Source organism: Rhinatrema bivittatum, chromosome 12 (assembly GCF_901001135.1).
Source record: "Rhinatrema bivittatum chromosome 12, aRhiBiv1.1, whole genome shotgun sequence".
NCBI classification, from domain to species: Eukaryota; Metazoa; Chordata; class Amphibia; order Gymnophiona; family Rhinatrematidae; genus Rhinatrema; species Rhinatrema bivittatum.
In genome coordinates this window covers 29,231,328-29,249,438 of record NC_042626.1, presented here as the reverse complement: position 1 = coordinate 29,249,438, position 18,111 = coordinate 29,231,328, and the positions used below count along the sequence as shown (strand labels likewise).

Sequence of the window (18,111 nt, the reverse complement as noted above, 5' to 3'; positions counted from 1 at the left end):
AATAGACGATTGTTTGACTGTCAGAGCTGCCTTTCACTGGATTTTTATTTTGGGGGTGCAAAAAGAGATTACTGCTATTCATATGAGTAGTGAAAGATGCCTCTTATGGTATAAGAGATGACATCTCTTGTAGGATTACACTGTGTGGCAGTTAGTAAATTAGGTATGCTTTAAAAACTGCTAAAATATATATTTCATACTAACATAATTTCATACTAACTTTGCTATTAGAATATCTTAATACTGTGTAAGATCTAGAAGACCATAGTTTCTCAGCTGAGAGTATGTGGGTGGCTGCCAACTCCAGGGCAGTGTTTCCTCTAGATGTGAATATCCACATCAGAGCAGCATTCATCCAGTGGGCCTGCACACTGTGCTGGATCAGGCAGCAAGAGCGGTAGGAACACAAGATCAGCAGACAGGATTTGCCTGGCTCATGAGTTTTGAACCTGCTTGTGGTGCCGTCGCAGACAGGAAGCAGTGGTCAGCAGTGATGGGATGGACTCCTGCCAATGTACACCTGAGGGATGGGTGGCATAAGGCAGGAAAATGGATGCTGGGAAAGAGAAACGGAAGGCCGATGGTGGCAAAAATGGAAATGGAAGCTGGATGAGGTAGAGATGGCGGAACCGGAAGTGGAAGTGGAGGGAATAGGAGACAAAGAACAGAAATGGAAGGGGAAGGGAAGAGAGGAAAATTAAGTGGAGGGGTAGTAAGAGAGCTGAAAGATGTGACAAAAGGTTGGGAGGATTGAGAAGAGATAGCAATGAAGAGGAAAGAGATGGAAGCTGAAAAGAGAAAGATGGAGCAGAATAAAGGAGAAAGAGCTCAGGTCTGTAGTGGCAGCAGAGCATGGGGGTATGGGCATCTTGAGATCATTTTCAGAAGTTGGGGGGTACTTTCCTTTTGAAAGGTTGAGAAATACTGATCTAGACCTTCTGACCTGGCTCGAAGGTGCTTATCTTGAGCTTTTCGCTATGAATGAGGACTTGAAAAAGCAAAGAGAGCTCTAAGAAAAATGTTTGATTTATATATTCGGTTTTGCTTATTTCTGAAAATCAGTCCGGAGTCTCTGAAATATTGGTTTGCATGATGAAAAAACAAAAAGTGAATAGACAAGGAAAACAACTTAAATGTAAGATGCAAGGTGTTTCCTGCCTTTCACGGACCGCTCAGCTATCGCAGGGCTCTACTGCCTGAGCCGCACCTTCGCCTTCAGCCTTGCTCGTCGCAAAAAACCTGGGAAGCTCATTTTAATGGTCGTGCTCAGACCCATCCTCTTGTATCCCGGGGCCAAAACTGTTATCAGCTTCCTGGGCAAGGAGCAGGTGAATGCTTGTGCTCTGGAAATCCAAATATTCTGTGCATTCAAGCCGGGGGGGGGGGGGGGGGTGTTCTCATGTCTTTGAAAAGCAAAGCAATTAGACTTCTGAGTTAGAAAGAACTTTACTTTTCTTTTTTTTTTAACTTTTGCACATTTTTTGGGGGGAAGTGAAATGAAGGTTAAGTGAGGTCCTGCAAAGTAGTTTGGATGCCACCTGACACACCTGACCCTTGCCCCTGGATAAAAGGGGTGAGGGTGCTGATTTGATCCAGAAGAGCCAGGTCCCATTTAGTTTTGATCTAGATTTTAATCAGATATCCCCTGACCACCTGGTTCAGCCCTCTCCAATATTCATAGCGATTTTCATGTATTCCAATTACGTTTATTGGCGCTTAAAGGTTAAAAATTGACTCTTTCCCCCCCATCCAGTCCTGGATTTGTCAGTAGGCACCCATTATGCCTGTGCCTAGGGTGGCAACCATTTAGGGGCAGCGGGCCGGCTAAGATTTGCTGCCTTCCAGCTCTGCTGAATCTCATTCAGTAGGGAAGAGCACTCTGCTACCTTTCAGGAGGTGCTGGTGGTGAGGGGTTAGAAAGCACGAAAGGTGCCTAGGTGTGACAGAATTCTAACCCCTCCCTGCCCCCACCCAGTCAGTGTTTATTGTTTTATATTTTAACCTCCCTTTCCACAGGAAGTGTCACGGTCGGCGAGTCCTTGGGACTGAGGCGTGTTTGACGCAGCCTGGCAGGCAAACCCACTGGGCCCCTGCCAGGGGTAGGGTGGACGGGCTCGGGGACTGGGTCTGGGTTTCACCTTTATCAACCCCTTTTCCCCCCCCAGGTTGAGCCCTTGGGTTCGGGGGCTGGCAGGACTTAGGCAAGGGCCCAGTGAGCTAAGGAAGTCCAGGAACAGACCAATGGTCAGGGCAGGCAGCATACAGGTGAAGGCGGATACCAGGCAGAAGACGTGGCAGGCAGCGTGGCAGAAAACGTGGCAGGCGGCGTGCAGGCTGAGTCGAATACCAGGCAATGGTCAAGGCAGGCAGTGTTCAGGAAGAGCCAGATAACAGGCCAAGGTCAAGCACGAGAGGTCAGTCCAAGAGGAAGCAAGGGTCAAGGCAAGGATAAGAGGCAGGCGAGAGCAAGGCAAGGGCATAAGTAGGGGACTCGGACAGGAGCAGGAGCACACGCAGGATCGGGTACCACGGAGTAGCAATAGAGGTGTACATAGTTCTTTTTTTCTTTCATGTCATTTCCGTGTTCGGATTGGGGGTGGGCCATTTCGTGTCCATCCTCATAGTCAATCGGTAAACATTTTGCATTAAAAAACAAACAAACCACAAAACCCGCCTCAATCATTACAATTCATTTAAATATAAAGCTCCCCCCTCCGGACCCCCCCCCCCCCCAAGACTCACCCAAAGTTCATGGTGGTCCAGCGGGGGGGGGGGGGGGGGGGGCCAGGAGGTATCTCCCGCTCCCAGGGCTGTGGCTGCCATTAATCAAAATGGTTCCGGTCATCCATTGCCCCTTCCATGTGACAGGGGCTGCTATTTTGATTAATGTCAGCCGCAGCCCCGGAATCAAACGTGTATGATGCCAATTAATTACCTTGGAAAATCTGCAATAAAATTGTTACTAACCAAGTAGGCTTAGGGGAAAGCCACTACTTATCACTGTGCATTGGTAGCATGGGATCTATTTACTATTGGGACCTTGCCAAGTACTTGTGACCTTGGAAACAGGATACTGGGCTTGATGGACTCTCACTCTGACCCAGTAAGGCAAATCATATGAACTCCCATCCAGAGCGTCCTGTCTATTTAATCAGCACCCACGCCCATCCACAATGCACATCTCTTAAAATAGCACACACAGCATGAATCACTGCCTTCGCCTTGAGCCCTGGAGCTCTATCCTTTCCCCCTTCAGAGAATCCACAGCACAGGACTGCTGGGCTGGCAGGAACAGCCCTGGTACTGACTGTGACCCCTGCCTTCTCAGAACAATCCTGGGAACTCTCCGGATTTCACCGGGAGGCTCCGGGAATGTGTATCTCTTTCAGGGTCTCTGGAAAAACGAAATCAAAACATTCGGCCTCTCTGTTTACTGCTCCAGTCCCCTTCCTTCCTTCAGGAAGCCTCAGGAAACAGGAGGAGAAGGGCTGGAGAAGGGAGCAAAGCAGTTGTCTACTCCAGCCTCACCCTTCCTTTCCTTCCATCTTCTGCCCCTGAGGCTTTTCCATCCGGTGCCTGGAGTAGGCCTAATAGTCCAGTTAATTGGGGGGTGTGCAGGATTCCCAGAGCTTCAGCTGGCAGGGAGGTTTTCCAGTTTTGGGAGGGGGGTGGGGTTGTGGGTGTTATGAAGCATCTGGGGATGCTGGGATGGCAGGAACCCGGATTGGCAATGACCCCCTAATGCCATCAATGTTGGGGGTATTCAGATGAATGGTTTGGGGGAGGGGGGGGGGGGGGAATCCATTCCTTCCGGACACTACCGCCCCAACCAATCGTGGTGGGTGTCCGGAAGGAATGCGTTCCCGTCCGCGTTTGAGGAGCGTTTTTGTGGGCGGCATGAAGGAATTATATTAGTGAAGGAGGGTGCTCGGGTGCTGAAGGTGTTGCAGTTGGGCTGCCACCGACGCGGGTGACCGTGAACGGTGAATTTATTAACATTGGGTTAAAATGTGGGAGTTCGTGCTGGGAGATTTATAAGGGGATGCGAACAGAAGATCGATATGGACATGAAGAAGGTGTGAGGATTACCATTAGCACAGTGATAACTTACTGGTGTGGGGGTCCCATATGTGAACAGTGGATGCTGCGTTGTAGAATTTGCCTTTGTAGACGATATCGATCCAGGAATTCTAAAGAAATGGTGCAGAAACACATCCCCTGAGGAAGCCCGGGTGGGGCGAAACTGGGAAGTGGGAACTGGTTCTAGATGGAGGTTTTTAAATGTGTATGATGAGTGTATGGTGTGGGGTACGAGTGGTGAGTTGTGGTGAAGGTGAGTGGATTATGGGTAGTTGATAATAATAATGTGTGTACATGTTCTTGATATGGGTATATGGGAAATTTGATTCCAATGTTGTAAAGGTGCTTTATACCTTCTGATATGTCCATAGACGTTTTTCTTAGTAAATATGGTATTGTGGAAAATTATATAAATGCTGTGTTTTGTATAATATTTCTGTGGCTAAGTGTAAAACAATAATAAACATTATAGAATACAATTTGAAAGATATGTGTATAATGTGGTGATGGATAGGATACCTGTATGAGCAGACGATTGATGCCCCTACATGCATATACTGTATGTTATTTTTAGTAGGGGGGATGTGATATACTCTCTGTGAAATATATCTAAAACGCTTTTCGGAAATAGCCTACACAATGCGATAGACAAGAAATTAGCATAACCACGCCTATTTTTTTTTCATCACGAGCGCTATTTCTGCTATATTTATAGCATTTTGATGAATCTAGGTGTAAGTTAGCTGGATAGCTGACTCTGCCCAGGAACTTTGACTTAGTTGGGTATATTCAATGGCGCGGACTTAGCCACGGCTGAATATCAGCTTCTACATGTTTCATCCCAGATATCTTCTATGCAATCAGCCTTAATTCAATAGACAATTCTTTTCCACTGTGGGATGAAGCCTAGCTTTTAAGTACATTTTCAGAGTCCTGCCCATCTCACTGTAGTAAGAAATAAATAATTCTTTTTCAAATGTTGATGTGCCCATAAGTTGGAAGTTGCATCTGCCCAGACAGGTCTGTGCTATTTTTTAAGCTCTGACTTTCATGTGCATGTTTTTATCTTAAAAACAAGTTCTCCTTTACCCTGACACACGCAGCCCTGAGGCACTATTTTCCATGACTCATCCAAGATACCTGCTCCTGGGTCAGAATGAGCCCTTCCTTACTTTGAGGCTGGACAGCCTACACTTTATTGATCAAAAAGCCCTATAATGATTTGTGACCGTGCAAGCACCTTTTGCAGTGCGTTAAGAAATTCTGCACCTGGGTGAGGCACGCTTTTGAGCACAAGTCAAGGACAGGTGACGTTAAACATGAACTTTTTAAGAGCGTATTCCTATTTACACTGAATATATCATTTCTTTTTCATTTCCATAACTGGTTGGCCAGGTTTATGCTGCAAACATTCCAGGCCATGCTGAGGCTCCTCCAGCTGTTCTTGCATGCTGCTTGCTGTCTGAGGCCCCTCCCTAAGTGCTAGCAGGGCCAGGCTGAGCGATGGGCCCCTCCTTGACAGTCAGCGTGGAAAATCCTCTGCAGTTCCGCCTCGCCATGGGCAGCAAGAGCAGAAACTGAAGCTGCCAATAGGGCAGCGACTGTGCTGACTCCTCAGTGAGTTTCTGGATCACAGCTGTCGTCTTACTGGTTGCTAGGGTTTAGAATGAGGGGAACGATGCTTCTGAAGGATGAGGGGTAATTAGAAAGTTCCAGTAACAGGATGGCAGAGCAAAGACAGGAGGTTAAAATACCTAGCCATACCGGGCCCATTATTCTGGGCTGGCTGGTTAAGTAACTTAGCCGGATATGACAAATCCGGCTAAGTTAAGGTATTTAATCAGTGGCACGGCAAAGCCACCGAATATACGTGTAATATGGGCACACGTAAAGGTGAATTTTAAAAGCCCGGCCTGTGTCTAAACTGGGATATTCACACACAAGTTGGGGCCAGTGCACACCGCGCAGATTTTAAAAGGCGCCTGCATACACCTGCATCTCCTGCTCCACACACAAAAAATGTCTCTCAAAAAGGGGTGGGGCGTGGGTGTGGTCTGGGCAGGGCATGGGCGTTCCCGGATTTCTCAATGAAACCAGTGCCTAAATACTTACGCGCACAAGCACGCACACCGGGGTCCCTGCCGTGTGACTTTACTTCTGCTATGGATGGCGAGTAAGTCAGAAAATAAAAAAAAGTGGACGTGAGTGGGGTTTTAAAGGTTAGGGTTAACAGGGTAAAAGGGCTATTTAAATAGGGGACTTAGGAAGTCATGTCCCTTACTTGGGCAAACTGGGAAAACTAGTAAGCACGTTGGCGTGCGGGTCTACTAAAAACCCCTCACTTACATGGTAGAAGCGGCCGTTGCATGCATAGGCGCACGCCTACATAAAATTGCCCGCACATATGTGCGTGTTCGGGCTATTTTATACCATACGCGCATATACACGCGTGTGTTATAAAATGGCTGCGTCCCTTGGTGCGTCCAGCAAACGCATGCACATGTGCACCCACACGCCTGTTTAAAAGTTATTGCCTTAGCCAGATAAGTCTACCCAGCTAAGTTTAGACCTTGTCTGAGGGGCATCTAAACTTAGACGTACACTTATGTGGCTAACTCTGAATATCAGGAATTAGACGTATAAGTAATACACTTAACTCGCTCCCCATCTGCCCAGTACATGTGCATGTATCTTACTTTCTTTTAGCTATATAAGTCCCTTATATGGCTAAGCGGCGGCCATGAACTTAGGTACATATTCAGCGGCCACTACGTAGCCACATAAGTCCCGCTTATCCGGCTAAATAGCTCTGAACATGCTTTGAATATTGGGCCCACCATGTTTAATTAGCTAAAAGGGTATATTGGTGGATGCTGCATAGCTAAGGCAGACAGTGCAGTCTATTCTCACAGGCAGCCTGATCTTGATAAGGTCATCTGGTGAGCCCACCACGGTCTAGTTAGTGTCATGGGCAGTTTGGAATAAGTTGGGCCCAATTTGTTATATCTGCCTTGGATGCCTTTGTTAGGTTGCCTAGCCCAGTCTGCTCAGTTAGCCTGCCCACAGCACTGAGGAAATATCCCAGCTGCCAGCCACAGTATGGGATGGCCTGCAAGGTTTCTCCTTATCAGTACTTTCTGTAAAAAAAAAAAAAAAAAAGGGCAGCCCTGATCCTTATACAGGACAGACTAATTTTTTTGGGGGGGGGGAGGGGGGGGGGTTATTCTTTTGTACTCCACCATCTTGGATTGAAAAGCATTCAAGAGCCTGGCTTTGGCCATTCTTGGTATCAAGTGAAATATCAAATATCGATGTCCCAGTCTAAACAGTGGGAGCCCAAGACAAGAATCCAACCCATAGATCCCTCAGACAAACGTATAACGCTGACCCCTGGACCCCCAGGCTGCTCCTGCTACACCATGTGTTTTCCTGTTGGGCAATGGCTTTGACTGAGCGATTTAACATTAAATGGTCGCTTTCTTATCAAAAGATATATATTTGATATCCATACCCAAGAAAGGTATTTCTATAGCCAAGCACAATTTTTTTTTTTATTTCAAAACAACAAAAATAGGAAAGGGTTGCTTATTTTATCTCCTCTTAAGTGGAAGTTTAAGCCTGCTGTAAACGATTCCAGTGGGGTTGATAGAGGGCATTGAAACCGATACACCAAGGCGCGCTGAATTTCACAAAGTCCGCTCCGCATGTAAACATGGCAACCCGGGCCCCAAAGACGCGCATAGGAGCACAAGTTTCCCTTTTTTTATGTGGGAAGTGGATTTTGCAAAATTGTTTCAACTTCACCCGTGGTAAACCTGTGCACGCAAGTTTGCTTTTGTGAAAATCTTAATGTAAAATCAAATTTGACCAGCTTGCTGCGATGCAAGATCATGAAAAGCAGCTCTCACCAAGCTGTGTTCCCAGCACTAAAGTATGCACTTAAAGGTCTTCACACAAAAAAAGATAAGTATGCCTCAATGAGATGTAGTTACCTTTCTCGTGAAGCTGTTCATAGGAAACACGTGTGTGTGTGTGTGTGTGTGTGTGTAAGTTTTCTACCAGGCTTATTCACATAATGCATTATGAGTCCTGGTGGAAAATATATACGTATGTAAAATTGTGATTTCCGCGTGACTTTCAGAGCATCTTAGTACATTGGCCTCACTGTGTATCACTCCTGTCAACTAGAAATGTTTTTTTTGCTGTGAGGCAGGACTAATACAGATATAACCCAGAAACTCAACTCTTATTCCCCTTTAAAGCAGCAGTAAAAGTTAAAATCCTCTAGCATTAAGCTGTCTGGGAAATTTTTGGCTCTGTTGCTTCCCTGTAGGATCATACTCCTACCTCGTATCCTTTCCATCATAATATTTTACTTCTAAATTGATTTAAACTAAACAAATTACTTGCTCTCTTTCTTAAATACCTGGAAAATGGAAGACTGTAAAAATATGGTTTTTGTTCAAGTGCTGTAATGCTGTTCTAAAAATATTTCTAATAAATATTAAAGATAAAAATATATTTTACTTCTTATAATCTTTTGCAATAAAACATATGCACGGTAAAAAAAAACCAAAAACCCACCCATGGTTTGTTAAAAATCTTTCTCTTGCTTTGGATTCATCCATGCGATGCCTGCCTTAGGTTTTGATAATGATGATCAGTGCTGCAGCACCTCGAGGTTTCTCTTGCTTTGGATTCATCCATGCGATGCCTGCCTTAGGTTTTGATGATGATGATCAGTGCTGCAGCACCTCGAGGTTTCTGAGTTTCATAATCATAAGAGGGGCCTTCAAATACCTTAAATGCTAAATTCCACTTAGGAAACCAGTAAAAATCCAGCTGAAATACCTAAAATAAAATTGTTTTGCTCATACTTCTACGCACGATCCCGCTGGCACATGGTTCACAGACAGGCATGTCATTAATTAATGAAAGGTCTTCGCTTTCAGGCATGGGCTTGTTTTATTGTGAGAGAAGTTAGGCATCTGGTACTGTACTGACAAGGGAGAAGCTGTAAAGCAGGGGTTAAGACTCCTTTTTCATGCTGCAGATTAAACATGTTAAGTGTGAGCCTGGACTTCTGGATATCACAGACCCAGCGGCAACCAGAAACGTTTGTATGAGGGGGCCATAGGTGGGGGCACAGTGAATATCAGGGTGGGCAGGGGCCAAATGTCTTTCTCCGCCAACCAGAGTGGGTGGGGTAGCTGGGGGCTCCCCTGCACAGACTCCGACCAAATGCCAAGGTTTTTGGATCCCTGAAACTTTGCCTGCACTGGTGCTGATTTCTCCTGCTTACCCTGTAATGGCTAACGCATAAAATTAGAAACCTGCTTAATAAGGAAGAACAAGACGAGGAATTTCATTTCTTATTAAACATTATGGTGATTGTGAGGAAGAAACTGTAAGAAGGGAGAAAGTACAAAAATTAAAATTTTATTGTTATTTCTTTTTACAAACAGAACATATTGGCTTCTTAAAAGAGCTCAGCTAAGTCCATTCCCATCTATTCAGTTTTCCCCCTTGCCCACGTGGTCGTGTGATCCTAGACACATCTAACCAACCTCTTACAGGTTTGGGTCATCATGGCTTTCCAATCATCACAGCATGGGCCACCCACAAAGGGTACAAATAGGTGACTTGATTAACATGGGCATCAGGCCGATGGCAGAAGTACATTTTTACATTTTAGGTCTGCTACAAGAACCTAAATGCATAACTTATACATATTTGGCTATTATTCTATGCAGAATTATCAGATAAACTTACTTAGAATGGGATGACACACAGATAAGATTATTTATAAATGGATGACATTGTTAGATACAAACTTAGGGCCTGGTTCATCAAAATCTTTTCCCTTAGACCAAGAGAGGGAGGAAGTGAATCAGGTCCATAAAATTACAAGCCTGGTTTTTGTTATTGATTGGTGATATCGATTCTGTTTCTTCTTATCCAGTTTCTGGAACTGTTCCTGACAGAAGGCTGGGGAATGTGCTCAGAGTGAGCAGAAACAGTCTGTGGAAGATGTATTAATTTAATGTTGGGTTTTATTTTTTTTAAGATGTGGTTTCTTGAAACTATTTCTGCTGAATTTCTGAATGCGTGTTTTTTTGGAAGCAATGTCATATTGTGTCACATCTATTCTCACTCTCTCCCTGGAAATGATTGGCCCATACTGATGTGTATAGTGACCTCCCTCCTGCCTGAACCAATTGGATAACAGTACATGTGGAGTAATATCTTGACTGCTTAAATGACTTTCTCCTGAAACTGTAAGGAGACTTTCAGGGAACACCCAAATTAAGAGTTTCAAAATTAGAAACAATGCAATTAAAAAAAAATAGTAGATGTGCAATTCTGAAATATGCAGTTTGTAGAGGAAAGGGAGGGGCAATTCCTTTAAGAATAAGGTGAGAGCAACCTTTAAATTTTCATGAAATGTTTTTTACTATTGCTGAAAGGAAAACAATTATTTTAAGGATTTCTCTGGTGCAACAGTTCCCAAAATATGGTCTTTGGATCACTAGGGGAGCTCCATCTGTTATGCAAGGGTTCCAGGTTTGCCGAATGGTCCGGAGAAGAAGCAAGCTTCTCTCACTTCCACAGCTGAAGGAGGCCCCAAAAATTTAGTCAAATGCCAAAAGGAGGAGTGGGGGAAGAAGACAGGGATGGAGGAAGTTCTCGGTGAAAAATCAAGGCTGAAGGAGTGTCAAAATGCTTCTTAGTAATTACCCTCTACTTGCTATTATTATTAGCATTTACTATAATTAACTACATCCCAATTCCAATTCATTTAATAAGACTGACTGGGTCCCATTGGTAGGACTGGATTCCCAAGAGTTTCTTCTGACTCCAGCTCCAAAATCAGACCAACCCTCACTCCTGGCAAGAGACCCCCTCCTCACCCCACCCGAAGGGTTTGAAGAGGCGAGCCTCTCTGCTGAGATGGGGGTCATTGTTCCTGAGTGTTAAATGTGACTGCACCCTCATCTTAAATACAGCATTGTTTCACCCTTTGATGACAAGAACTGGCAAGTCTCTCCTATCGCTGAGGGGAAGACAAATAATCTTGTATCAGAGCAGTTAAGATGAAACAAATTTCAAAAACAGAGTCTGATTTATAAATAAAAGGGAAAAAAAAGAGTCCTGGATGGACAGATGGCCTCTAAGCATGGGCTTCCTGTCCCGTTAGGATGGCAGATGACAGAGAAAGGCCAGAATCACAGCCTGGATGACCCCAAAGATGGTGCAACTTGACAGCAATGCCGGAGCAGAGCTACCCTGGGTGGTGCTGGGGATGTTGACAGAGGAAGGCATGCTGGTGCTGTTGGTACTGGTGCTATTGCTACTGATGCCGTTGGTACTGGTGCTATTGCTACTGATGCTGTTGGTACTGGTGCTGTTGGTAATGGTAGAGGGAGTGCTTGGAATAACTAGAAAAAAAATAGAGATGTTGTTATACTTCATATTATAACCATAAAGGGTCAGGATGAGGATGCTAATTGTGCATTTCCTGGTTTATTCAAGTAATTAACCAATGTCACTAAAAATCAGCAATTTTGCTATACAAAGGTAAAATCTCCTTGATTTAGCTCATAGTTTGAAATGTAAAGGTACAATAATGTATTGATATATTAAACTAGATGTCAACAGGTCGTTTTTTAAAAGCATTGTTTGTGCAAAAATGTCCACATATGTTCATCTGTAAGGCATGCGCAAGCAAGGCAGATTTTAAAAAGCCACAAAATACGTGCTTATTTACCCGTGCCTGCATGAGGAAAAAGGATGGGGCATGGCCAAGACTTACATAAAGCTCTGTATTTTAAAGCCATAAAAATCGCAGCGTGCGTACGCTAGATATCTGCATAATTTTACCTCTGCTCCCGATGAGGAGCAAGTCTGGGGATCTCGAGTTTTAGGACTTGTAGGACAGGGGTGAGGGGTCTGGGTCAAATGGGCAGTGTGCAGGTTTTGAAAGGCCTCGATATTAACTGGACAAACTGGTGGACCAGCTGTAAAGCTGGGAAGGTGCCTCGTGCGAGCACGTTTTAAAATTCGCTGACCTACGCCCGTAAAAGCCGACATGGCCCTACAAAAAACAAACGCGCACTAGCCGTGCTCGAGTAACCTCTCAAAATTAGGAGCATACTTGTGCGCAGTTGGTGCATTTTATAACATATGCATGCAAGTGCGCACGAGATTAAAAATTCCAGCGTTTCTTTGCTCGCGCGCTGATATGCACGTGCATGGGTGAACGCGCCCTCATTTTAAAATTACTGTCTAAGGGTAGTGATGATCTCCAGGGTAAAACTTTTCCTGTGTAATGCACTCTTGGGTGAAAGCCTCCTTAAGTTTTCATCTCCTGATAGGGTATTTGCTGTCAGAACTTACCCTTCCCTGCTTCTACCAGAATCTGTTAAAATACAGAATGCCATCCCAGGGGAATAAATGACATTACATCAGTAGCACTGTTGTCATGTTTCACTCATGTGTGTGTGTGTGTTGGTATTCCCTCCCATCCATTTTTCATATCTTTCTTGTCTAGCTTAGCCATCACAGTGAAAGTCCTCTTGCCTGAAGGAGCACAGACTGAAGATTTTCTCTGGAACATGATACAAGGGTACCAAGAGGTGTCGCTGTTGAGGAATTAGTGAATCTGTGGAATCTGTGAGCACCTCCTCTGCAAAGCTCTGCCCTGAAAAGCCAGGGCTCCTGCAGAGCATTGCCACTTGATCCATCAGGACAGATTTAAATCTCATTTTTGTAGGTATTCTTTCTGTAGGAAAATGCCTTACACTCTGGTCGTGTCTGTCTATCTGTGACCTCCTTAGATGTACTACTCCGGGCCATGATGCATAGGGTGCTGTGCCGTCAAAGACAGCAGGGGGCTATCAGACAGACAGACACAGGCATCCGCATGACTTAGGAGAGCAGGCACCAGAGGGCACTAGGGTGGGACAAAGTGAGTACCGGCGTCCGGAACCCTGGAGCTGTCGGGTGACGCAGGTGTCTGCATGACCCAGAGGAACAGGCACCCAGAAGGTACTATGGTGAGACAGAGTGAGAGCTAGCATCCAGACCCCTTAAGCCTGTGAAAAATCAGAGGCATTGCAGTTAGCATGGGGCAAAGAATTCTACTCTCATCTGTATACTAGCTGAGTGCTTAGCCTTTTCAACCTAATTGAAATGCTTAGCATCTACAGTACTATGTAATGTGGCCAGACTAGTTCAGAAAATATAGTCACTACTTTTCAGTAGTGTTAGATGCACAAACATCAGGTAGTTCTCCTTCCCTTCTGTGCATACGTGACTTATTTACGGTAGAAATCACCAGCTGTCACTGTCAAGCTGGAAGTAGAAAGATGCAGAAAAATTCAAGGTTGACCTTGAACCTGGCTTAATTTCTATAGAACTTTCAGATTTTTCCCCCTCAAATTCACTGGGGAAATGCATCAGTTTTCCCAGCAAATCTGGAGAAAATTTTACCAGATCTGATGTGGATAATGCTGCTGATTTTACATTGAATCCGCCCCACTGTAATCTCAGTGAATTTGAATTTGCCAATTCAAAATGCACATGTTGAACTTTTTTTTTTTTTTTTAAGTGTGCTGATTCTATGAATTTGTGAACTTCTTGCATTTGTCTATCTAGTTCGTTAACTTCTTTTTCCTAAAAGTTGGCATGTCTTTAATTGTAAGCAGATTTAACAACACTTTCTGGAGATCCAGGTAGTTTTGTAAGAGCTCATGTTAAATGACAACTCCCATGGTAAAATAAAGAAATGTTTTGCTATTTGTCCTGGTGAAAATGTTTGTGGTTCTCCTTTCAGATCTCAGCTCAGCAGTGGTGAGTTTCCCTCTGCTGCAGTGGCAGCCATTTTGTGCCCATCGCACAGCAGTTGGTGATATCAGCTCTTCTCCTGCTTCACACCAGGGGGCAGGATGAGTTGACATCATCAGAGCAGCTACTGCTGGCACAAAATGGCTGTAACCCGAGCTCTCTCACCTTTAAGACAAGATGGTTGGAGAACAGCTTGTATTCAAAATGTATTGCCCAGTGAGGCAAGTACTTTCCCCCTGGTTCAGCAGCAAGCCTTTTCTTAATTGTGCAACACTAAGCACCCCTTAATATTCTGCTGGTGTCCATTTTGGTGTGATATGCCCTGTGAGTTCTCCTGACTTCCACAAAAGGGATAGCACAATGGTGGCCAGCAGAGATATCATATTGAATTTACCATATGGCCACAAATTTCTCTTCCTGTTTTGGTCATTTATTGTGTGCATGGAGGGTAGATGGGGTATCTATTGGATTGCTCTAAAAATAGGGGAGCGAACAATAAATTATTTAATGCATACAGAGATACAACGGAGCCCCCTCCTTAAAGGCTTATCCTAATGCATACCTGACAGGAAGGTAATGATCTTTTCTCAAGATCATAATGAGTATCTCTGGCAGAAGCAGGTGTCCGTCTTCCTAGCCCACACCCCTCACATGCTACAGATTATCACTCATCGTATAATAACTTACCGGTTGACAGAGTGGTGCTGGCCATGGAAATACCATTTGTAGTATTGATATATGCCCTGCAGAAATTGACAAAAATGAGACCTGGGTAAATAGAACTTATATAGAATCTTCTCCTGACTAATGTTATGGCTTTATGCAGTATACAGAAGAGATATAGAGCAGACACTCCCCAAAACAGTTTTCTTAAGGCGCAGCCCCTTCCCACCAAAACAGAGCCAACCAAATCTAGAATTTCAAAACTTTATCTTTTAAAGGATCAACAAAGGCATGGGATGAGAAGCCGCTTTCCTAAAATGGTCTATCTTTTGACTTTATCCATCTCCTATAATCCCATAAGCAGTCCTACCAAAGCAGAGATGTAGTGTTTGGGAAGTTGGGTTATGAGATTGTGCCATGATTGCTGGGTCAAGAAGCAACAGAAGGTCTAAAATCATAGCAGGGGACAGTTAGGCTAGAGATTAGGAAGCCTTGTTGAACTGTAAGGATAACCAAGCACTGGAAGACGTTACCAAGGAAGGAGGTGGGAATCCCTATCGCTGGAGGTTTGTAAAAGCAAGTCCGGGACTTGCTAATCTGAGATGGTTCGGGCAGAGTGATTCCTAGGTAACTGCACTGCCTACAATATCATGCACAGACGGTGGGACACGGTGGCATGGAGGAGAGCCAGAAATAAAATCAGATAGTAGCTTTCTTACGTTATGTTGACAGAAGTTATCGAGCTGTCAGCGGAAGAGGTCCAGTTTACAGACAGTGAGGTTTGGTTGCTGATAATCTGGTAGGAAAAGATGCCAGTGCAGTATAAAGTTCCGTTCACCCAATTATTATTGGCAGAAGGGCTCGCTTGAAATAAAACTATGGTGCCGTTGTTTAATATACCGTTAATTGTTACTGTATAAAAAAAGAAAAAGAAATAAAAGATATTGTATTTTCCTGACAATAAGTACAACTTAATGGTATACTGCAGCCAGTGAGAAGAGCACCAGCCAGTTTATCTGATACTCTTTCTTACTGTTTTTCTTACAAAGCATGGGAACATACATTTTCAGTGCTGTAGTAATAAGGGAACTGTCATGTGATCATTTAATTTGTCCTGACACTGTAAATCCATTAAATACCTGTGATTATTGTCTGTACTGTGTATAGGGGCTAAATCATTACATAAACACCTGGTTTTGAATTACCACAAAATAAAGTTACAGGAACCCGTTGACTAAATGCTTTATTTGGTTCCAGAAGAAAGTCCCGTGAGTCAGAAGCTCATGCTTAGGCATGGCTACATTGGGTTCAAATCCAGAAATGGGTGCACAGGTTGTTAAGCCAAAATCAATCCAAACTGTAGAGGACTGGATAAGAATCAACAACTTAGGTGCACGCAACTAGACTGTAATCAGAACCAGGGCCATAGCTAACGAGGTCTTAAACAACACACAGGCAATTGGCATGAGGGCCAAGCTAGAAAGCAATGAAGGCCATTTTCAGGTGGGTCAGGGACACCACAATGAGAAGTAATACAATCAAAAAGGGGATGGGAAGTGCCAGCGGGAATCCAGGATGTTGCTAACCGGATCAGACTCCGATTAAGTTCACTCAGATTTGGGTCGGAATCAACTCTGTCGCTCCTATGACTCCTGTAATTGGGATAAGTGGCTTTTCCAACTGAGTAACTTTTGCTGTTCTGTTATCAGCTATAAGAAAACCCCAGGGACCTCCTCCCTGCAAACCCCAAAGCCTTCCATATTCACCCCCATTCAACAGTTATTCATTTACGCTCTCTGTTACAAACCTGTAAGACGTGAACAGATTTCCATCCCTGAACATCTTGCTTAGGGCTTGAGAAACCTGAAGAGGCTGGGCTCTGTTTTTACCCTTTATTCCTCTACTGATGGGAGGGGGGGGGGGGCTTATCGTACGCCCCCAGCACTGAGAACTGCTGACCTAACCCATTCTCCCTTTAGTTTTGCCCAGCTCTGCTTTTAAGAAGAAGTGTTCCAACATTTTAAGATCTTAAACGCTACCCATAAAACAGGTATCTCCCTCTCCCCGCCCCCACCATCAGATAGGGTTTATTGGATAACAATCAGAAATCACTTCAGAATGATCCGGAGAAATGAAACGGAGAAAAAAAAAATAAAGCTCCCGATATAATTTCAGATCTGCTAGCCAGTAGTGTTGGCAGAATACCACCCTGCTTTGCAGCCCAATAAAATGTATTCTGAACTGAAATGTCAGCTAAACACTAATTATAGCCATGCTGAAAACGCCTCCTGCCATCTAATACCTGAAGTCACATTTAGCTGCGCAGCAGGTAACAGAGCAGCAGGATTAAGGTGAGCAGGGAAGGACGCTGCTCCTGAGGCAGGCTCTTCCAGGGCTATCCTGACCCCTTTATTAAGGGCAACTCAAGCACAGAACATCTGTCGCTGTCATTAATACCCAAATGCCACAGCCCTAAAACCAAGTCATTCTGATCTATATTCTTCTGCTGGAAGACCACAAGAAAACCAAGACCCAGGTTAACTTTGTATCTTCTCAGTTCTGAGCTTTGAAGAGAGAGAGAGAGAATAAGGTAGTACCTTAGTAGATCAAATATGCATTATCCACAAAATGTTTTGTACCAGGGATAGTTACTAGAAAGCATACTCTGTATGTAGCACATCTGTACCCAGTACTAAGGGTAGAGCAGTAGAAGGCAAGAAAACATTAACAGGTGATGGATGCAGGAGAAAAAAAAACCACCGCAGATCTAACTTACCAGTGTAATTCGAGCTTGCATTGTAGGAACTGGGACTAACGGTCAGCGTATAGTTTGCACTAGGCATGGCATTACTTATATTACAGTTCACGTTATCTGCACAGGCTGGCAGAGTCAGCGCAGCGCACAGGAGGAGGAGGCTGGTGATCATCCCTGCTGCCATTCTGAACTGAGTCTTCCTCTGCTGGAGAGCTCCTTCTATTAAGACACCTGTAACACTGAGCTGGGAACAGAGACCCACGGCTATTTATACGGTGTTACCTGCATATTTCACCATGCAAATTCTTCCACCAAAGAGGGAGGGGTCAATGACTGGAGAAAACCTTTTTTTTTTACTTCCTTCTGCCTGCTGGCTATTGCACTTAGTACATGGAGGCTGCTTTGGAGCAGGCAGCCAGGCATGGCATGGATTATCCCCCCTCTGCTGTCTGCTAGAGGTTTTTTTCCTTAATTTTTTTTTTTTTACCCCATTTTCAGTGTAGGTTTATTTAGATGGGGGCTGAGTCTAAAGTGGTTGAGCTTGCAGACTAAGACGTGTTCTGAAATGTTTCTGCAGGGACCCCCCTGGGTTCCCCCTATTCTCATTTTTCTGCCTCCGATCTCTGATTTTCCTCACGTGGGAGCCAGCCCTCGGAGCACAAGAAGCGCCTGTCCCTGCTGCTCACTGCCTCACGTGGTTGATCAGAGCCCATCCAAAAGCCAACCCCCTTCACCGCGAAATAATAGCATCCTATTAAGCACCAGCC

General features: G+C 44.5%; 1 protein-coding gene across 1 annotated transcript; it reads right to left on the bottom strand.

Moving 5' to 3' along the window:
* Positions 1-9,498: 9,498 nt before the first annotated feature.
* Positions 9,499-17,596, bottom strand: LOC115074167 (Y' element ATP-dependent helicase YPR204W-like). Its single transcript, XM_029573396.1, has 4 exons — positions 17,366-17,596; positions 15,309-15,501; positions 14,614-14,669; positions 9,499-11,519 (listed from the first exon to the last, which is right to left on the bottom strand). Exons 1-4 carry the CDS (start codon positions 17,526-17,528, stop codon positions 11,275-11,277), a joined length of 657 nt encoding a protein of 218 aa, XP_029429256.1. The 5' UTR covers positions 17,529-17,596; the 3' UTR covers positions 9,499-11,274.
* Positions 17,597-18,111: the final 515 nt, after the last annotated feature.

Bases quoted from the DNA above. Each gene is read 5' to 3' on its own strand.
- LOC115074167 (XM_029573396.1), bottom strand. From the start codon at position 17,528: ATGGCAGCAGGGATGATCACCAGCCTCCTCCTCCTGTGCGCTGCGCTG. The intron at 15,502-17,365 runs GTAAGTTAGATC...TTTTTTATACAG, and splicing joins TGCAAGCTCGAATTACACTG to TAACAATTAACGGTATATTA. The intron at 14,670-15,308 runs GTAAGAAAGCTA...CAATTTCTGCAG, and splicing joins ATAACTTCTGTCAACATAAC to GGCATATATCAATACTACAA.